The 14,928-nt window shown below is 38.0% G+C and overlaps 1 protein-coding gene across 1 annotated transcript in view; it reads left to right on the top strand.

Annotated features, from left to right (window-relative positions):
• Window positions 1–14,928, top strand: part of LOC149156263 (3-hydroxyisobutyryl-CoA hydrolase 1-like) — a 349,800-nt gene that overhangs the window by 143,763 nt on the left and 191,109 nt on the right. The window contains exons 6-8 of the mRNA XM_089438049.1: window positions 3,886–3,965; window positions 4,117–4,200; window positions 4,700–4,784. Of these exons, the coding sequence (XP_089294175.1) occupies window positions 3,886–3,965; window positions 4,117–4,200; window positions 4,700–4,784 (249 nt within the window). The remainder of the gene's footprint in view (window positions 1–3,885; window positions 3,966–4,116; window positions 4,201–4,699; window positions 4,785–14,928) is intronic.

Raw genomic sequence — 14,928 nt, 5'->3', positions numbered from 1 at the left:
GAGGAAGAGATCCCATGTGTGTTGAAAATGACTTGAAGGCCACCTGTATTTATACTAAAACGTTGAGCACAAGTGGGGTTTATTTGGTTGCTGGCCGACCTTCACGAATTGCCCCATAACATAAATAAATTCATATCTCCCTGAATACTTATCGAAATCAGATGATCTTTAGATCAATCCTACACATCTCGATGAGAGGGATCCAAGAAAAATATCAGCTTCCACTAATAAGATGACCCACATGGAGTTTGCCCCTAGTTGCCAATTTTAACGGTTCTTCTTCATTCCACTTTTCCAGAGGGTCTACCGCCCTTAGCCTACTGTAGGGAGACAGCTTAAACAGAGAGATTGGGGATCAGGGTGACAACCCCCGATCTAAGCCGTTGTCACGGTGCCTAGACATTCTTTGCGACAATAGGGCCCATCACGTTGGAAAGGCTTCTTCTCCTTATCTTTTGGAGGGATGAAAGGCTTGGACAGAGCCTTAGCTTTAACCACTGCATTACCCAAGTCTCGAGTCTTCTTGAAGAGTTGTGGGATTGAATGTTTTGACCCATCCTTGTAGGGGCTCAGCTAATGCTTCAGTGAAAAGCATAACTAATCACTCTTCAGATATATTTGTCACCATAAGCGCGGTGTGTTCAAATTCTGCAATAAACTCTTCATGTGATCCTGTTTGCTTAAGTAGTGCCAGTTCTCCAAAGTGGATTTCTGCGTTCTTTTGGTCAAATCTTTCTATCAGTATTTGTATAAAATATTCATAAGAAGTGATGTTAGCATGCCCCAAAGTTACTAGACCATGATACGACCAATCATGTGCTCCCCTTCAAGGTGTAATGTGGCAAATTGAATTGCGTCTGCCTCATCCATAGGATTGAGCTTGAAGTAGGTGTCCAGTTTTTGCACCCAAGCCCTTGCTGTACATTTAGATGATCCATTAAATGAGGGTAAGGAAAGTTTACTTACCTTACATCATAATTCTCCATTAGGTTGTCCTCGGGGTTTATTCCGGTATTGAAAGTTACTATACTCATTGAAAGACATAACTGCTGGAGTATTTTCTTCTAATCGTGCATAGTGCTGAGCATAAGTGTTTAGGAGTTGATTTGGCTCAACTGCTTCTTGGCTTGTTGGCACTTGATTGTCTATAAATTGAGGTAGAAGTGGCCGACCATGCTTCCTGCTGTTGGCTTGGTTGATAGATGGGACGGGATTTTGATTCCCACTTCCTTCAGTTGTAGTCCTATTGGTGGCAGTGACATTCAGCTGGCCGGTGAGGTGAGCAATTAACACCACAATTTGTTGCTGCCCTTGGGTCAAGGCTTGAGCTATCTCCGGCTGCCCTCGCTGTTGCAACTGTTGATTCCTCTGTTGCTGCCCCTATAACAATTCTTGTAGTAAGATACCAGGGTCACGTTCTACTCTGTCCCCCATATCAAAAAGATGGTTATTCCTCCTCCTCCTTACAGTGACGTTGTTGGTGTCTTCAGGAACCATAAAATACCATTCACCACAATCTGACATGATGCTTGTGCTTTGATACCACTATAATAGACTAGGGCAATTTGGTCTAGGGTTTACAATTATTTTTATTTTTATTTTATTTTTTAGTAAACCCCAAACTTCCCTCTTTTTCTTTTGATAAGTGCTTCTTGAGTTCCTCTTTGTGACCTTAGTCTTCTTGACTTGTGCAAGCAATTTTTCAACGTGGTCCTTGAGGTGAGAAATTTCTTCATCCTTTTCCATTACTTCCTTGTAATGCATATCAGCAAGATCTTTATATCCCTGTTGTAACGCTTATTGTTTTGCCGAAGTTTTATTATTTTGTCTCTCTTGATCTTCCAGTTGCAATTTCTCAGTATATTGGATTACATCATTTTGTAGGAGTGATTATGGGCATTTAATTTGCAATTTGGATTCCATTTTCTTCATTTCCTTATTAAAATCTGCATGTTGTTGCCCAAGTGTTGCCATGAATTGTTTTATATCTCTTGCTAACAATTGTTTTTGTGTATCACTTAGATGTTCAACTAAAGTAAAAGTTTTGTAACATTTTGTGTAGACGACATTTTGATTTCTAAATGACTCTTGACAATTAAAATATCTCTCTAAATAAAAAGGACATCTTGAAAAGAAACCCATATTTTCTTTTTCTTCACTTCTTTAAACTTTGTAGGAACCCTTCTTTAATTATTTTGCTTTTTGTTAAGTACCCTTTTTGTCTTTTTTGATAATAACACTCTTTTAAAAATATGAATCAAAACTTTGGAAATTTCCTTTTTCCCTTTTGCATTGGTCGATAATTTTGCCCAATGATACTTTGTTGTTAACTATAAGTGGCCCTTTTTTTCAAAATCTTTTATGATTTTTTTCCTTTTTTTAAATTCTATAAATATATGTTGAAAAATATATAAATATAAGTTATCTATTTATATATCATTCACTAATATAAATCGTCTAATTCCAAACTATTAAAAACTGATACCTTATTAAATCCAATACAGATGCGACTTACCATTGAGACCAAATTAATTAATTGTATATGGTCTGGCTTCTATGGAACAAGGCGGTGGTTTTCTTGATCACGGACAAGTTGACGGAGATGGTAATGGATAGCAGAGGGACGTGATTGTCGACTGTGATGAGGACCGTACACTACAGAGAAATGTCAAAGTGATCTCGTATGCCGTGCTTTGAGGGTGAATAGGGACGCGACTGGAACGTGGGTGGCTGTATGAAATTTGAATGACAAGAGATAGGAGGGCAGATCACTCAGACTGACGACGTGGTCTGTGGGTAATGAGAAGAAAGGTTTGTGGTGGTCAAGGATCAACGGGGAACAGGGAAATAACTCGGACTGCAGATGGATGCGAATGGATGACGTCAATGGCAGAGTAATGTACCATGGTCAAGTCGCTGTGGCTGCCTGTTGGTTCGGTGTCTCCAGGGTGTGGTATGTGGGTTGCAGTAGCTGACGACGGGGCTCTGTCGGGCAATTGAATTGCAACAGGGACAACAACGACTAGTCGAAGGCTTGTGGTTATTACACACAACGAATTGGTGGGCAGTGGGGCTGACGGGCTTGGTTTTGACCGGTTGTTGGAATTTCGGGCTTTTCCATTTTTTTTTCTAAATTATATATATATATATATTTTATCTCTTGTTTTTATTTTTATTTTATAGATTCTATTTATTATTATTATTATTTTTTTTTACTTTTCTTTTTTTAATCTTTTTGTTTAATATTTTCGGACTTAAATATATACTTGTTTTTTTATTTTTCTATTTTCTTTAGTTATCTCTTTTTTTTTTTTTTCTTTTTTTAATATATATATATATATATATATATATATTTTTGACTTTTTTTTATAATTGTTTTTAATAACTTGTTTTATATATATATATAAATATATAAAATGGCAAAATCCCTGAATGACAAAACCAGCAAAATGGAAAAACTCCAAAAGCTGTGTAGCAAAACTATTCAATTGTGATCGCAACAAGGTTGACGAAGACTTAATGGCCAAAGGCCGGGATCAAAGAACATGGCTCTGATACCAATGTGCTCTGATACCATTGTAACGAACAAAGTTCGTATACGCAGCAGAATACTCAGAATATCTGGTATATAAAAATGTCCATCATAGGATAATAAATAATATAAATATTTGAATATAGAAAAGATATGAGATGATGATTGTTACAAATGAAGGCCTACTTATATAGCTAGGCAGGTGGCCCTTCATGAATGGTCATGTATCTAGAGACATGCCTTTTCAGTAAATAATTACTGTTTAATTAACTATTAATATCATTATTGTTTATTTATATTATCTATATATATTTTATTCATAACACATTTATGATTTATGTGGTGCATATCAGGTAACTACAGTCGGCCTGCATACTATTTCTGGCTTGAATATATCATGAACTATATACTCGGAACATACAGAAAGCCCCAAGTGAGTACTCTATCCAAGAGAACAACCAAATAACTTACAACATCCTCAGTTACATTTTTAATAAAATTGGTTTAACAAATTAATATGAATTCTTCCTTGTCACTTACAATTTGAGTGTGACTCTGGACTGCTGATGATTTTGGCGTTGAAGGTTGCTTTGCTAAATGGGATTGTCATGGGAGGAGGTGCTGGCATTTCCATGCATGGGAAGTTTCGAGTGGCGACAGAGAACACTGTATTCAGTCAACTTTTCATGTCTTTTTGATAGAAATTCTAAGCTGCTAGAAAGGGTTTCATTTCAACTTCTACCATACATTAGGGTGCATAGAACTGGGTCTTCAATGCCTGCTTGCTATGCATTTTGTAGGAGGAATATCCTTGCATCTCATATTTTCTTTCATCTTTGTATTAGATGTCTAATTTCACATGAGAAACACATCTATCTAGGACGTAGTAAAATGACCCTTAAAATGGTGTTATATATTCCTGAAGTTCATCTTATGTTTCTCTGTATATGATTTATTCCCATTGCGGTGTGTCTTTTCCAGTACTAGAGAACACTTGTTATGCTCGTTCTTTGCTTAGAGAATGTCTTGAACTAGAAAATGAGTACAGATGGTATGCTAGTATGTTAAGAGTCATAACACTGATTCGTGGAATGTTAGTATTTCCATACGGGATCCTAACCACAATTTAATTAAGGTCTTGTGACATTTTTTAGTGCAATCATGCAGCTCTTTGCAATGCCAGAAACAGGATTGGGACTGCACCCTGATGTCGGTGCATCATATTTCTTATCAAGACTTCCAGGATTTTTGGGTATGATTCTATTTACTAAGCCTTTGTGTTAAATAAATTTTCGTCAATGACAGCTACGGAATCTTGAAAGATAGTATATTTGGCACGTAAATTTGCTTTATGTGCAAGCTTGTCTTGGAGAGCTGTCATTTGTCTCAATATGTACTTTGTATGCAGTGATCACGAGAGATCTACCATCTATGTTATTTGATTACAATGGTATTTTTGACTTCAATCATCCACCCATAAAAATATTATGCCAAACAGCTCTATTGATCATATCTTGGGTGTAATGCGTAATTATGCTTTATTATACTTTAGAGTCATGTCGATTATGGTAATTATGTCTCTTATGTCCTGTAAATGTTTTTCCCCAGATAAAAACTGTTTCTTTTCTATCAATTAAAGAGATACATTCAGCAATTAATAAAGCATCATCACCTTAATTTTTTTAATGAAAGAACATATCTGCTGTAGGTTCAGTAATCTAAACCTAGGATGACCATAGAGAATGAGTACATGAATATTCTGTCCATTAGACAAGTTCATAACAACATGAAAGAAGAAAAGGAAAAAAGCTTAGAAACTAATCTATCTTGGGGGCAGTGCTTCCTCACATTGTCTTTGATGATTGTCACAGAAGAGATCCTTGCTGTCTACTGCAACCTTGTTATGATAGCTTGTCTGTTATATGATTAAGCTCCCTTTACACATGTTTGCATGAGCACTGGAATCTTGATTGCAATTCTCTTGCCGTCATAACATTCTGATGTTGAATTGCTCAAGACGATCCATCACAGAGCACATGAAAGGAAAAACATGGCAATAATCAATGAACGTGCTTCAGAAAGAGAGTCGTGGCAACCTACAAGGCTGGAAGCAAACACCATGAGTCCATGACTGTTCATATTGTGAAAATTCAAAAGATCGATTGTACATGCATGAAAAGTAAAAATTTTGTCAATGAACAACTGAAGCTGAAGGAGATCAGATGCAGATGCACTAAAAGATAAAATCTGACAACAATCACCATGGGTGCTCCATGAAGAGAGGTGTTAGTGTAAAAAATTGCTAGACAAGGTGCTTCATGAAAGAGAAGCAAACATTGAAGTTGCTGAGAAGACTGAAATGCTGAAGCTGAAGAAGATTGGATGCAGATGCATGAAAATACAAAACAGCAAACATCGAAGCTGTCGATGTTTGAAAGCATTGATGGTGAAGAGGATTGGATGCAAGATGCACAAAAAAGAAAAAATATGATGCCGATCGACAAAGTTGCTTCAAGCAAAAGAGGTGTGTTACCCACCATCCGTGGGTAGTATCCATAGGAGAAAATTTTCTCGTAGATGGTCCTCAGCCAGCAGCCAGCAGCCCCTTGTAGCTACCAGATAGCTCGATGTGTCACTATCTCTGCCACCTAAGCCAGTCATGTGGTCCCTCGCCCATTTGTTATGATCGTATGTTTGAAGGTGGGCCTCCCGACCCCGAAGGTATGGCTTTTCATTGGTGTAGTTGAGTAATTTTGTTTACTTATCATGGACACTTTTGGGCATGGATTGGTGGGGGGATTCGGCAGAAAGAGTGGGCTAGGTTTGTACTCTTGTCTCCTCTGCTCGATTTGGTGGTTAACCCTGTATCCTAGTCCCGTGGGATCTCCTTTACTAGCTAATAGCTTTAGGGCTAGCACTACATGGGAAGTCCTGATTTTGGTTCCATGGTCCCGCTTCCCGACACCATATACATCACCGCCCTATGCTCATTTTAACCCCATTTATCACTTTTCCCATCCGGTTCCACATTTGTGCACTGGGTCCACAAAGAGTTAGCCTCCCACTCCCCTTTTCCCACTCCTTGGGTCGGGCCTAGAACGATGCCCCGAAGGTTGATGCAGCTAAAAAGAAAAGAAAAAGCATAATTTGGCCACTTTCAACAGGAAATGTACCACAAAATGCAAAAGATGGCCGGAACATGCAAATTTAGCACGTGGGCAAAAACCAAACAGGAGCTCTACCCTTTATCTATGGCCATCACCCTGGTTCCTATGGGCCCTAGACGAGCCCCCTCCACATTAAGGAACCCATGATTGTCCCAACCCTTGGTTGGCAATGAACTGCCCCACTTAAAGGGGGTATCTGCTGCTGTATCTTACACATCATGTTCTCATCCCCTGGAGCCCCGAGCAGTTATGAAGAAAAATCAATCAGAGGCAAAAGGCATATGAAGAAGGGTGGAAAAACAAAGTCCGGGGTAACTCATGTACCGTGATTGCTCCCTCCTACACTCATATACCCAAGTGTGGGCTTCCCCTACTATAGCTACCCTTGTACCATGGCATGTGGCTTGGAGCCTTCCCCTGATCCCCTCTCCATTCCATCATTATATCACATACCACCTACCACTTGATGGATGTACCATGGACATGTCACCTCCTTTAAAGGCTGAAACCACCTAATAGGGTCCTTGGTTAACCCCCCTTATAGAGCTTGGAGACACCTGTACATGCCAAAACTCACTATGGAAGGGCATGCCATCATGAAGTGGCCATTTGATTCCATGATTTGTAGGCTCTTTTAATTGATTACAATAATGATTTGTTGTACTGGAGGGCAATGGGATGGATTGGATCTTATGCATGATTGTAGGTGGGTCTCCATTTGGGGTTTGGTCTCCCTATACAAGGTCCAAGCCATCTAGAGGGTCACATTGGCACTTGTAGTGTGAGTGTTGAGAGCCATGAGCCTCCACCATAGTAGAGAGCACTTCATGGATCCCTGACACCATTCATTGACTGCTTGTGTTCCACCTTTTTAGATGAGGATGATGCAGTTGGATCACTGCGCCCAATCGACTTCACATTTGTACCATACACTTGGAAAACATTCCAGGGCCCAGACGAGGATGTGTCTCATCACGGGAGACAAAGGGAGGGTTTATGTCATCATTCTAGCCCTTACAGATGGTTTAATGGCATTGTTGATCTACTTGGAGACCCATGAAGATATCATTGTGCCCCCATACCCACTTGGGGACACTACATGTGACTTGCATGGATATCAAGGGGCTAACCCCTTTATCATTGTAGCACACTTTAGACTCCACTAGGCCTTCTCAATGGCCCAACGACTCATCATGTTTACTATTTTGCCTTTTCGAGAGGCTTATTTTTGTGTTATGGAGCTATCTTGGTGGGCTTGTCACCAATGGATGTTAATATTGCACATTATTGTATTATTTGGGGCTTAATTGGGCCTAATTAGGCAAATCGGACTCTTTAGGAAGGACATAAATAGATGAGAGGCTCATTCATTCCTCTCATCAACACTTGGATTGGATTAGTATCTCTTGTGAGAATTTCACATTCCCTTTTGGAGGATGAGCTTGGTTTCATGGATGAATTTTGATGTTTGGTTACTATCTCTTAGGGGCTTCAAATTATGTCTTGAATTGATGATTGAATATACTCACTATACATGTAAGTGTTCGTTTTCATGTTTATTTTTACATCTATCTTGTCACATGAATAATGTATGGAATTTTCACTCTCTAGATCTGAAATTGCCCTCAAAATAATTTTGTGGAATTTTGGACTTTTGATGTGTTGCATAATACATGTGTCTTGTATGGTGAATGAATGTTCCTAGAGGTTGAAATTTATTGATATTACATCGATAAGTCATCAAAACTTGCACATTGAAGTATAAATATCTTTGGTAGACGAGTTCATACCCTAGATGTCATGTGAAGTTGCCTAAGGTCTCCTTGATTGGGTGAAAGCTTCTCCAAATCTCCAAATCTCCTCTATCCCTAAGGCAAGGCACTGGTCTAGCCCTTGATGATCACTTAAACGAATATCTTTTTCACCCTTTCTCCTCTCTCTAGGCCTAAGCTAGAAGCTTTCCTAGGGCATCAAGAGAAATCCTTTGTAGCCATCCAAAACCCTTGAAATTTGGTCTACAACTATGTTGGGTTTTCTCAAAGGGTCCTCCAAAATTGAGCTTAATCCGATGGTGGAATCTTGAGATATTGCAAGCCCTAGCTCAAGGATCATTCCTCTCCCTAGGTTACTTTGGGTTAATGTCCTCATTTGGATCATTGCATTTAAATTTTAAAAGAAAATTACTCCTTTGATCCTATTCTCCTCCCAAACCTGGTCAAGCCCCTCTAGCGTTGATCAATTCCACACCCTTGACCTAGTTTGGGCATGTTGTCACTCAGATTGTATAGGAACGGTGCGACAACAACTCAGGTTAGGGACTGTCACTCTGATTCCTGACCTCTCTGTTCTAGCTATCTCTCAACAACAGTGTATTGGGGGTGGTCCCTACGGAAGATGGAAATGAAAGACAAGTTGGAAACCAACGAGTCTGGGAGACATGATGGAATGGCCTAGCCACTTGGTTGATTTATCAAGCCTTTAGAGATTATATTAAATTACTTATGAAACTAGTGCCTTATGGAGTCAACTTACTTGCTTTATATCAGTTGGGGACCAAATGACCGGATGAACAACCATTGCTTGAATGCTTAACTATCCTATATGCTATGCAAATCCTATGACTTAGGTGTGATGCAAGAATCTTGATTGCTTTTAATTAGGTGCATATTCTAGGTGTATCCCTTGAACTTTATCTATATTCAGACTAAACTCTAAAGTAAGTGGCAGAGAGAAGTCAAGGTGAAGCAAGTAATGACTTGGTTAACGATCCCTCTCTTTGAAATCTAACATACCCGGTGCCTCCGACGCTGCAGAGACTGTGGCTCTTACGACTGCAAGGTCACCATTTTAAATACTATAGGGCCAAACTTCTCAAGCAAAGATTGGAAGGGTGTTCCTATCTCTCAATCAACCAAGCTTATGCTTGGAGGTAAATTATTAATGCAAGACTAGTCTTCGGACGCTGATGCAAGATTGACGAGTGCTTTCTTAAGGTGAGATTATTTAAATGTTCTTTTAAATACTTTAGTTGTGATTTACTTCAAGTTAAGATATCAAGTTCTTAACAATGCTTAGAAAATGTAATCTTATCCACAAGACTAGTGCCAATTTAACAAGTGCTCAAAAGATACAAAAAATAACCAAGACACAATTTGCCCAACAAGATATAAGATGATACAATTGCTCAATAATCACAAGATATATGCTCTTAAAGGGAATGATCACCAATGTGCCGCAAAGCCAAAATAACCATAAAATGTCATTAATGGCAAGGAAGAGAACTAAAACACTTATCCACTTGATGCGATTAATACAATATGGCAATGATGATTAGACAATCAATGCAATTAGAAGCTCAACAAGATAATGCCAATATTACGATTGAATTCTTTAATGCCCACAATTATTCAAGAGATGTTCAACAAATCCTCAAATTAAGAACACTTAGATCTTAGATGCCAATATTGTAATTAGATCACAATTATTACCAATTAGATTCTCAAAGCTCTTTGACACTCATAGATCACAAATTTCTCAAGAGATATTCAATGTATTCTTTAAACACCATTGGAACAAGTTATTTCAATGCCAATTAGAGTGATGGAAACAGTTAGATCAATATGCCTCAAATACTTAAACCATTCAACAAGATTCCATTCGAGATTTAAGGTGCTTTTAGAGAGTGAGCTTACTAGTGTAGAGTGTAACTTTCACAAGAGTTAGCTCCAAAGTCAAATGCTAGCACATTAAACAACATAAGCAAACCCTTTCCACAATGAGCAATTAGAACATAAATAAGAGTAAACTTTTATTCTACTTATGTTCTCATGATATTCAGTGAGCTATAAGTGAACTTTACAACAATAGTGAGTGAATTTAATTGAGAGCTCTTTAGATGTAAAGATGAGATGCCTATGCATGCCAAATGTAAGCAATAGAAACCCAAATGTCAAACCAACTTTTCTAACACAAGGTCTTGAAATGAGTTTACCTTTTATGATGCAATTGTCACTGTTATATCATAACTTGTGATGCACTAAAAACAAAGATGACAGTCATGAAATTTCACCCAAACAAAGATGCCAAATTTGTCCAATGATTAGTCAGTGATCTTAGGAAATTTGTTAAATGATTTTAGGGCATCCAAATTGAATGTTTTACTACTGTTATGAATTGATTATCTTGCTGTAGCAAAACAGTGAAATAAGGAGCGTTAAAAGATCAAACCCTTAGGCCTTATGGCCTTGAAGAACTTGCCAAATTTTTCTCCAATGAAGAGAAACCACTTGCAATCACACACTTGTGCCAACACCTTTGCAAAACACACCAATTATTAGCTCAGAAAGTAAATGATCGCCCATAGAGACAAATGAGGGGAAGAGAGGGCAAACAGCAAGGAAACAAGGCCTAGATAGGCCTGTGTTAAGATGAGGAAGGCCTTAGAGGCTTGTCGCAGACTCGCAAGCCCTAGAGGGGCTGTAGCCTAAGGAATGAGCCCACAAAGGGCTGCCGCAGAGGAGCAGAGGTCATGGAGAGGCCACGACAAGGGTGAGAGAGGGAAACCAAAAGGGATGGAGGCTGAGTGGAGGGGAGGAAGAGTAGGCCGAGAGGGAATAAGGACAACGAAAGGTGGGAGGAGGCCTTTTAAGGCCCGCAACAGGTTTTCTAGGGGAGGCCAAGGGCCTTTAGGGTCTACGACCATGCCTAAAAGTCCTGAAAATGACCACGACAAGTCCTCAAAGGGCTGTTGTCCAGCTAGAAGTGGAGGCCGAGGCCTCTATGCCTTATGGTATGGGTAAAACAAGCAGGTCGTGGCCCTCTTAGGGCTGCGACTAGGCCCTAAAAAAATTGAAACCCTCACAAAAAATTATTGTTTGCTTCAGATCTTCAATAATCACCCAAATCACTACAAAATTCCTTGATGCTAGCTCTGCGAAAAAATTCGACACTAGATCTTAACCTCAAGGGCTTAGATCTAGCTCAAACCCCAACAAATCTTCTTGAAATAGCTTGGGATTCACCTGTACAAATGAAAATAAAAATACCCAAAACCCCAATATATACAAAAAATTCTAAATAAATCCCAAACCCTAACTAGCTGCAAAACTAGGGTTAGAAAAAATTATTTTACAAAAATGATTTTACAAAAAATAATTTACAAGATATATACAAATATACAATGCTTGTGAAAATAAAATATTTTGAGAGATAATTTTTGAATAATAACAATGGCTCAATGTATTTCGAAAGATAGAGTATTAACCACAGCCTTAGCGAATCATGAAAATCACATAAATTTCTTGGAGTCCAAACAAGGTCAGCCTGTGCCTACAGTCTGTGAACTTGGAGCCGAAGGGTCGGGGAGCCTGCAAACTCTATATATTTTCTTCAAGAAAACTTGTTAAACATATGGCGAATTAGATCACCTAAGATAGACCCAAAATCTACCAATAGAATGTTCTTATCACCATCTAATGAATAAACAAGCTTATAAAATTTTAAGCACAATATAGGAAAGCACATACCCAACACATACCACAGATCAATGAGACAAAGACACCATGAACTGTACCCCAAAGTCTTTTATTATGAAATTCAAACGTTCCCAACAAAACAATGGCTTCACACCAACTTTACAAAATTTTACACTCACCAAAGATGAGGAATAGAAGCAAAATGCCTTCTATTTATAGAGAAATCCCTCGAAGTGGAAAATAACGACTAGTTGGCTTGATCCCCTTCAAAATAATCTTGACCATTGATAAATACTTGATCAACTTTTAATCTCCGCTGTCGAAAATATTTATTTTTGAAGAATTTTCAAATTTCTCAATAAACCCATTTTTAATTAGTTCAAAAATAATTATTTTGAACTAATTTTCTCAAAAATTTGACTTTGACTTAACAACTAAGGTCCAAGGGATTTAATTTTTCTTAAAAAAACCATTTTGACCCATGAAATTTTTGGTCATTTTCCATTTGGAGAAATTAATTTCTCTAGAATTTATTTTTTGACTCTAAATTAATTAATTTTCCAGCTTTGGATTTAATATTTATTTTGCCAAAAAAATAAATTAATTGACACTTGTGGGGATTAATTATTTTTCCACCCTCAAATAGTTTAGCCCCGGTGTCTGATTGCGAGGGACCATGCACTAAAATATTATTACAATAGATAATTACAAATTTAACCCTCAAAGGCGGAATACCTTTCGTTATAGACCCTCATAACATTAACCCAATTCTGCGACACAATATGATCTAGTAGATCAAGTGACTTGTGATAAAATAATTTAGCCAAATCACTTTTACAATAGACTCGACTGAGAACACTAGGACTTACATAAGACTTTGTCAATAAATTTCATTCTAGCGTTGTGGTTTAAGCTGGAACGAAAAAACTCTTCTGATTAGCCATGTTTAGAAACACAGATAATCGGTGAGGTTAAAAAATATCCTAGGATGAAATTCGTCGCCAAAATCATAAGCTTACCTAGGTTGTTACATAATTACATTGTCGTACTAGCATCATTTACATTACAATTTGCAGAATTTGGGTTTACAATGACATGACAGATAGCTAGTTGATGAATTCAGCCTTGAAAATTTTTGTCCAACTGCTTCCTTGGACTTATGACAAAATGGGTGCAACCCCTGGCTACATATGGGGACACGTTGCTTCATCAAAGTGACGCGAGAATCCATAATCTTGTATCCAAGAAAATAGAAGTCCATCAAATAGATATACATTCAAAATCCAAATCGTCATGCATATGTAGAAAGTCTGTTGGAATAGAAAAATCTACTCTAACAAACTGAAATGTAAAGACTTATAACATAAAAGAAAACTAACTAATGACATAAAATGAAAGGGAGTAGGGTTAGAGATACTGAGCATCTGCTGACTTTTAGGCAGATCCAAGGGCTGCTTCTCTGATGTGCCATGCCCAATCCTGCATATCGTAGGACTCTATCTTATCTGAATATCGAGCCGCTCCCGGTCGTCAGATGCATCAAACCTCTTCCTTCTTCTTTTCTTCTTTTTATTTTTGTTCCCGACATGCTGTGACACTAATAATGTGACCAATGTTGATTTTTTGTCTTGATCTTGAAAATGCCCAGATGAAAAATCTGAAGAATCTGAAGTATGCCCAATCTTATTCTGAATATATCTCGTCAAAGGTGACACAAAAGACTGCTTTTTCTTAATTTCTTCTTCAACCACGACATTTCCGGTTAATCTGTTTCCAATGGGACGAGAGGCCTCCTTGCAGTGAGATGATAATTGCTTTAGCGGACTAGGAGGCTTGTGATTTGTCGAAAGTTCTTTGTGCTTGCCTTCATCATCTAGTGTATGCTGAAAATCTTGCACCTGTGATTTTTCCATTTTGTCCAGCTTATCTTGAATAACAACCATTTGGCTAGAATGTTCAACTTTTATAGCAGTGATTTCTTTGGCATGATTTTCTTCCATATTTTTTATCACTTTATCATTATCTGCTTTTATGGCAATCAAACAATTATGCATATTGGACATCATAGCCCCCATTAATTTAGCATGCTTTTCCTCTATGGTGGCCATTTGATTGGAGTGCATGGATTCCATTTCCTTGGCGTGATTTTCTATTAATATCTTTTGATTAAGTTCCATGGTTTTCATCAACTGTGCTTTACTAAATTGCATGTCTTTAATCATTTGATTTAATTCCTCGATAAAATGCTTGTCATTTTCTTTTTCATAATCAATATAAATTTGATCTTTTGTCCCTACCTCTCTGCTATCGAGGATTCTTCTTGCAACAACACAAATAGATTCATCATGAAAATGATCATAGGGTCTGCAGTATGGCAAAGATCGATTTGGCACATTCTCTTGACACCTTTCTAGGATACTTGGGTCCTTCACAGGGTCACTTTCTTCTTTCTTCATAGTACTAGAGGCACAAGGCGAGGCCCTTTGATCTCCAAATTTATCTTCAAAGGCATCAATAATCGATTGTAAAGAGTCAAATGTTTTATCAGGGAGCTCCCAAAACCAATCCAATGCATCATCTTCTAACGAAAGAACAAAGAGTCGCATCTTGACATCTTCATGCGTATCATATGCATTGCCATTGAACTTTAGCATACAATGAGTGAACTTTTCAAGATGATCTCTAGCATTGATTGCATTATTACCCGTGAAAGAAGGCAAATTATCAATGGTATTTTTCGGATTATCATGAAGAA

Source organism: Pinus tabuliformis, chromosome 9 (assembly GCF_031772625.1).
Source record: "Pinus tabuliformis cultivar Carrire ecotype Pingquan chromosome 9, CPIR1, whole genome shotgun sequence".
NCBI lineage: Eukaryota > Viridiplantae > Streptophyta > Pinopsida > Pinales > Pinaceae > Pinus > Pinus tabuliformis.
Note: the sequence above shows the minus strand (reverse complement) of the source record. Positions and strands in the feature narration are given on the sequence as shown.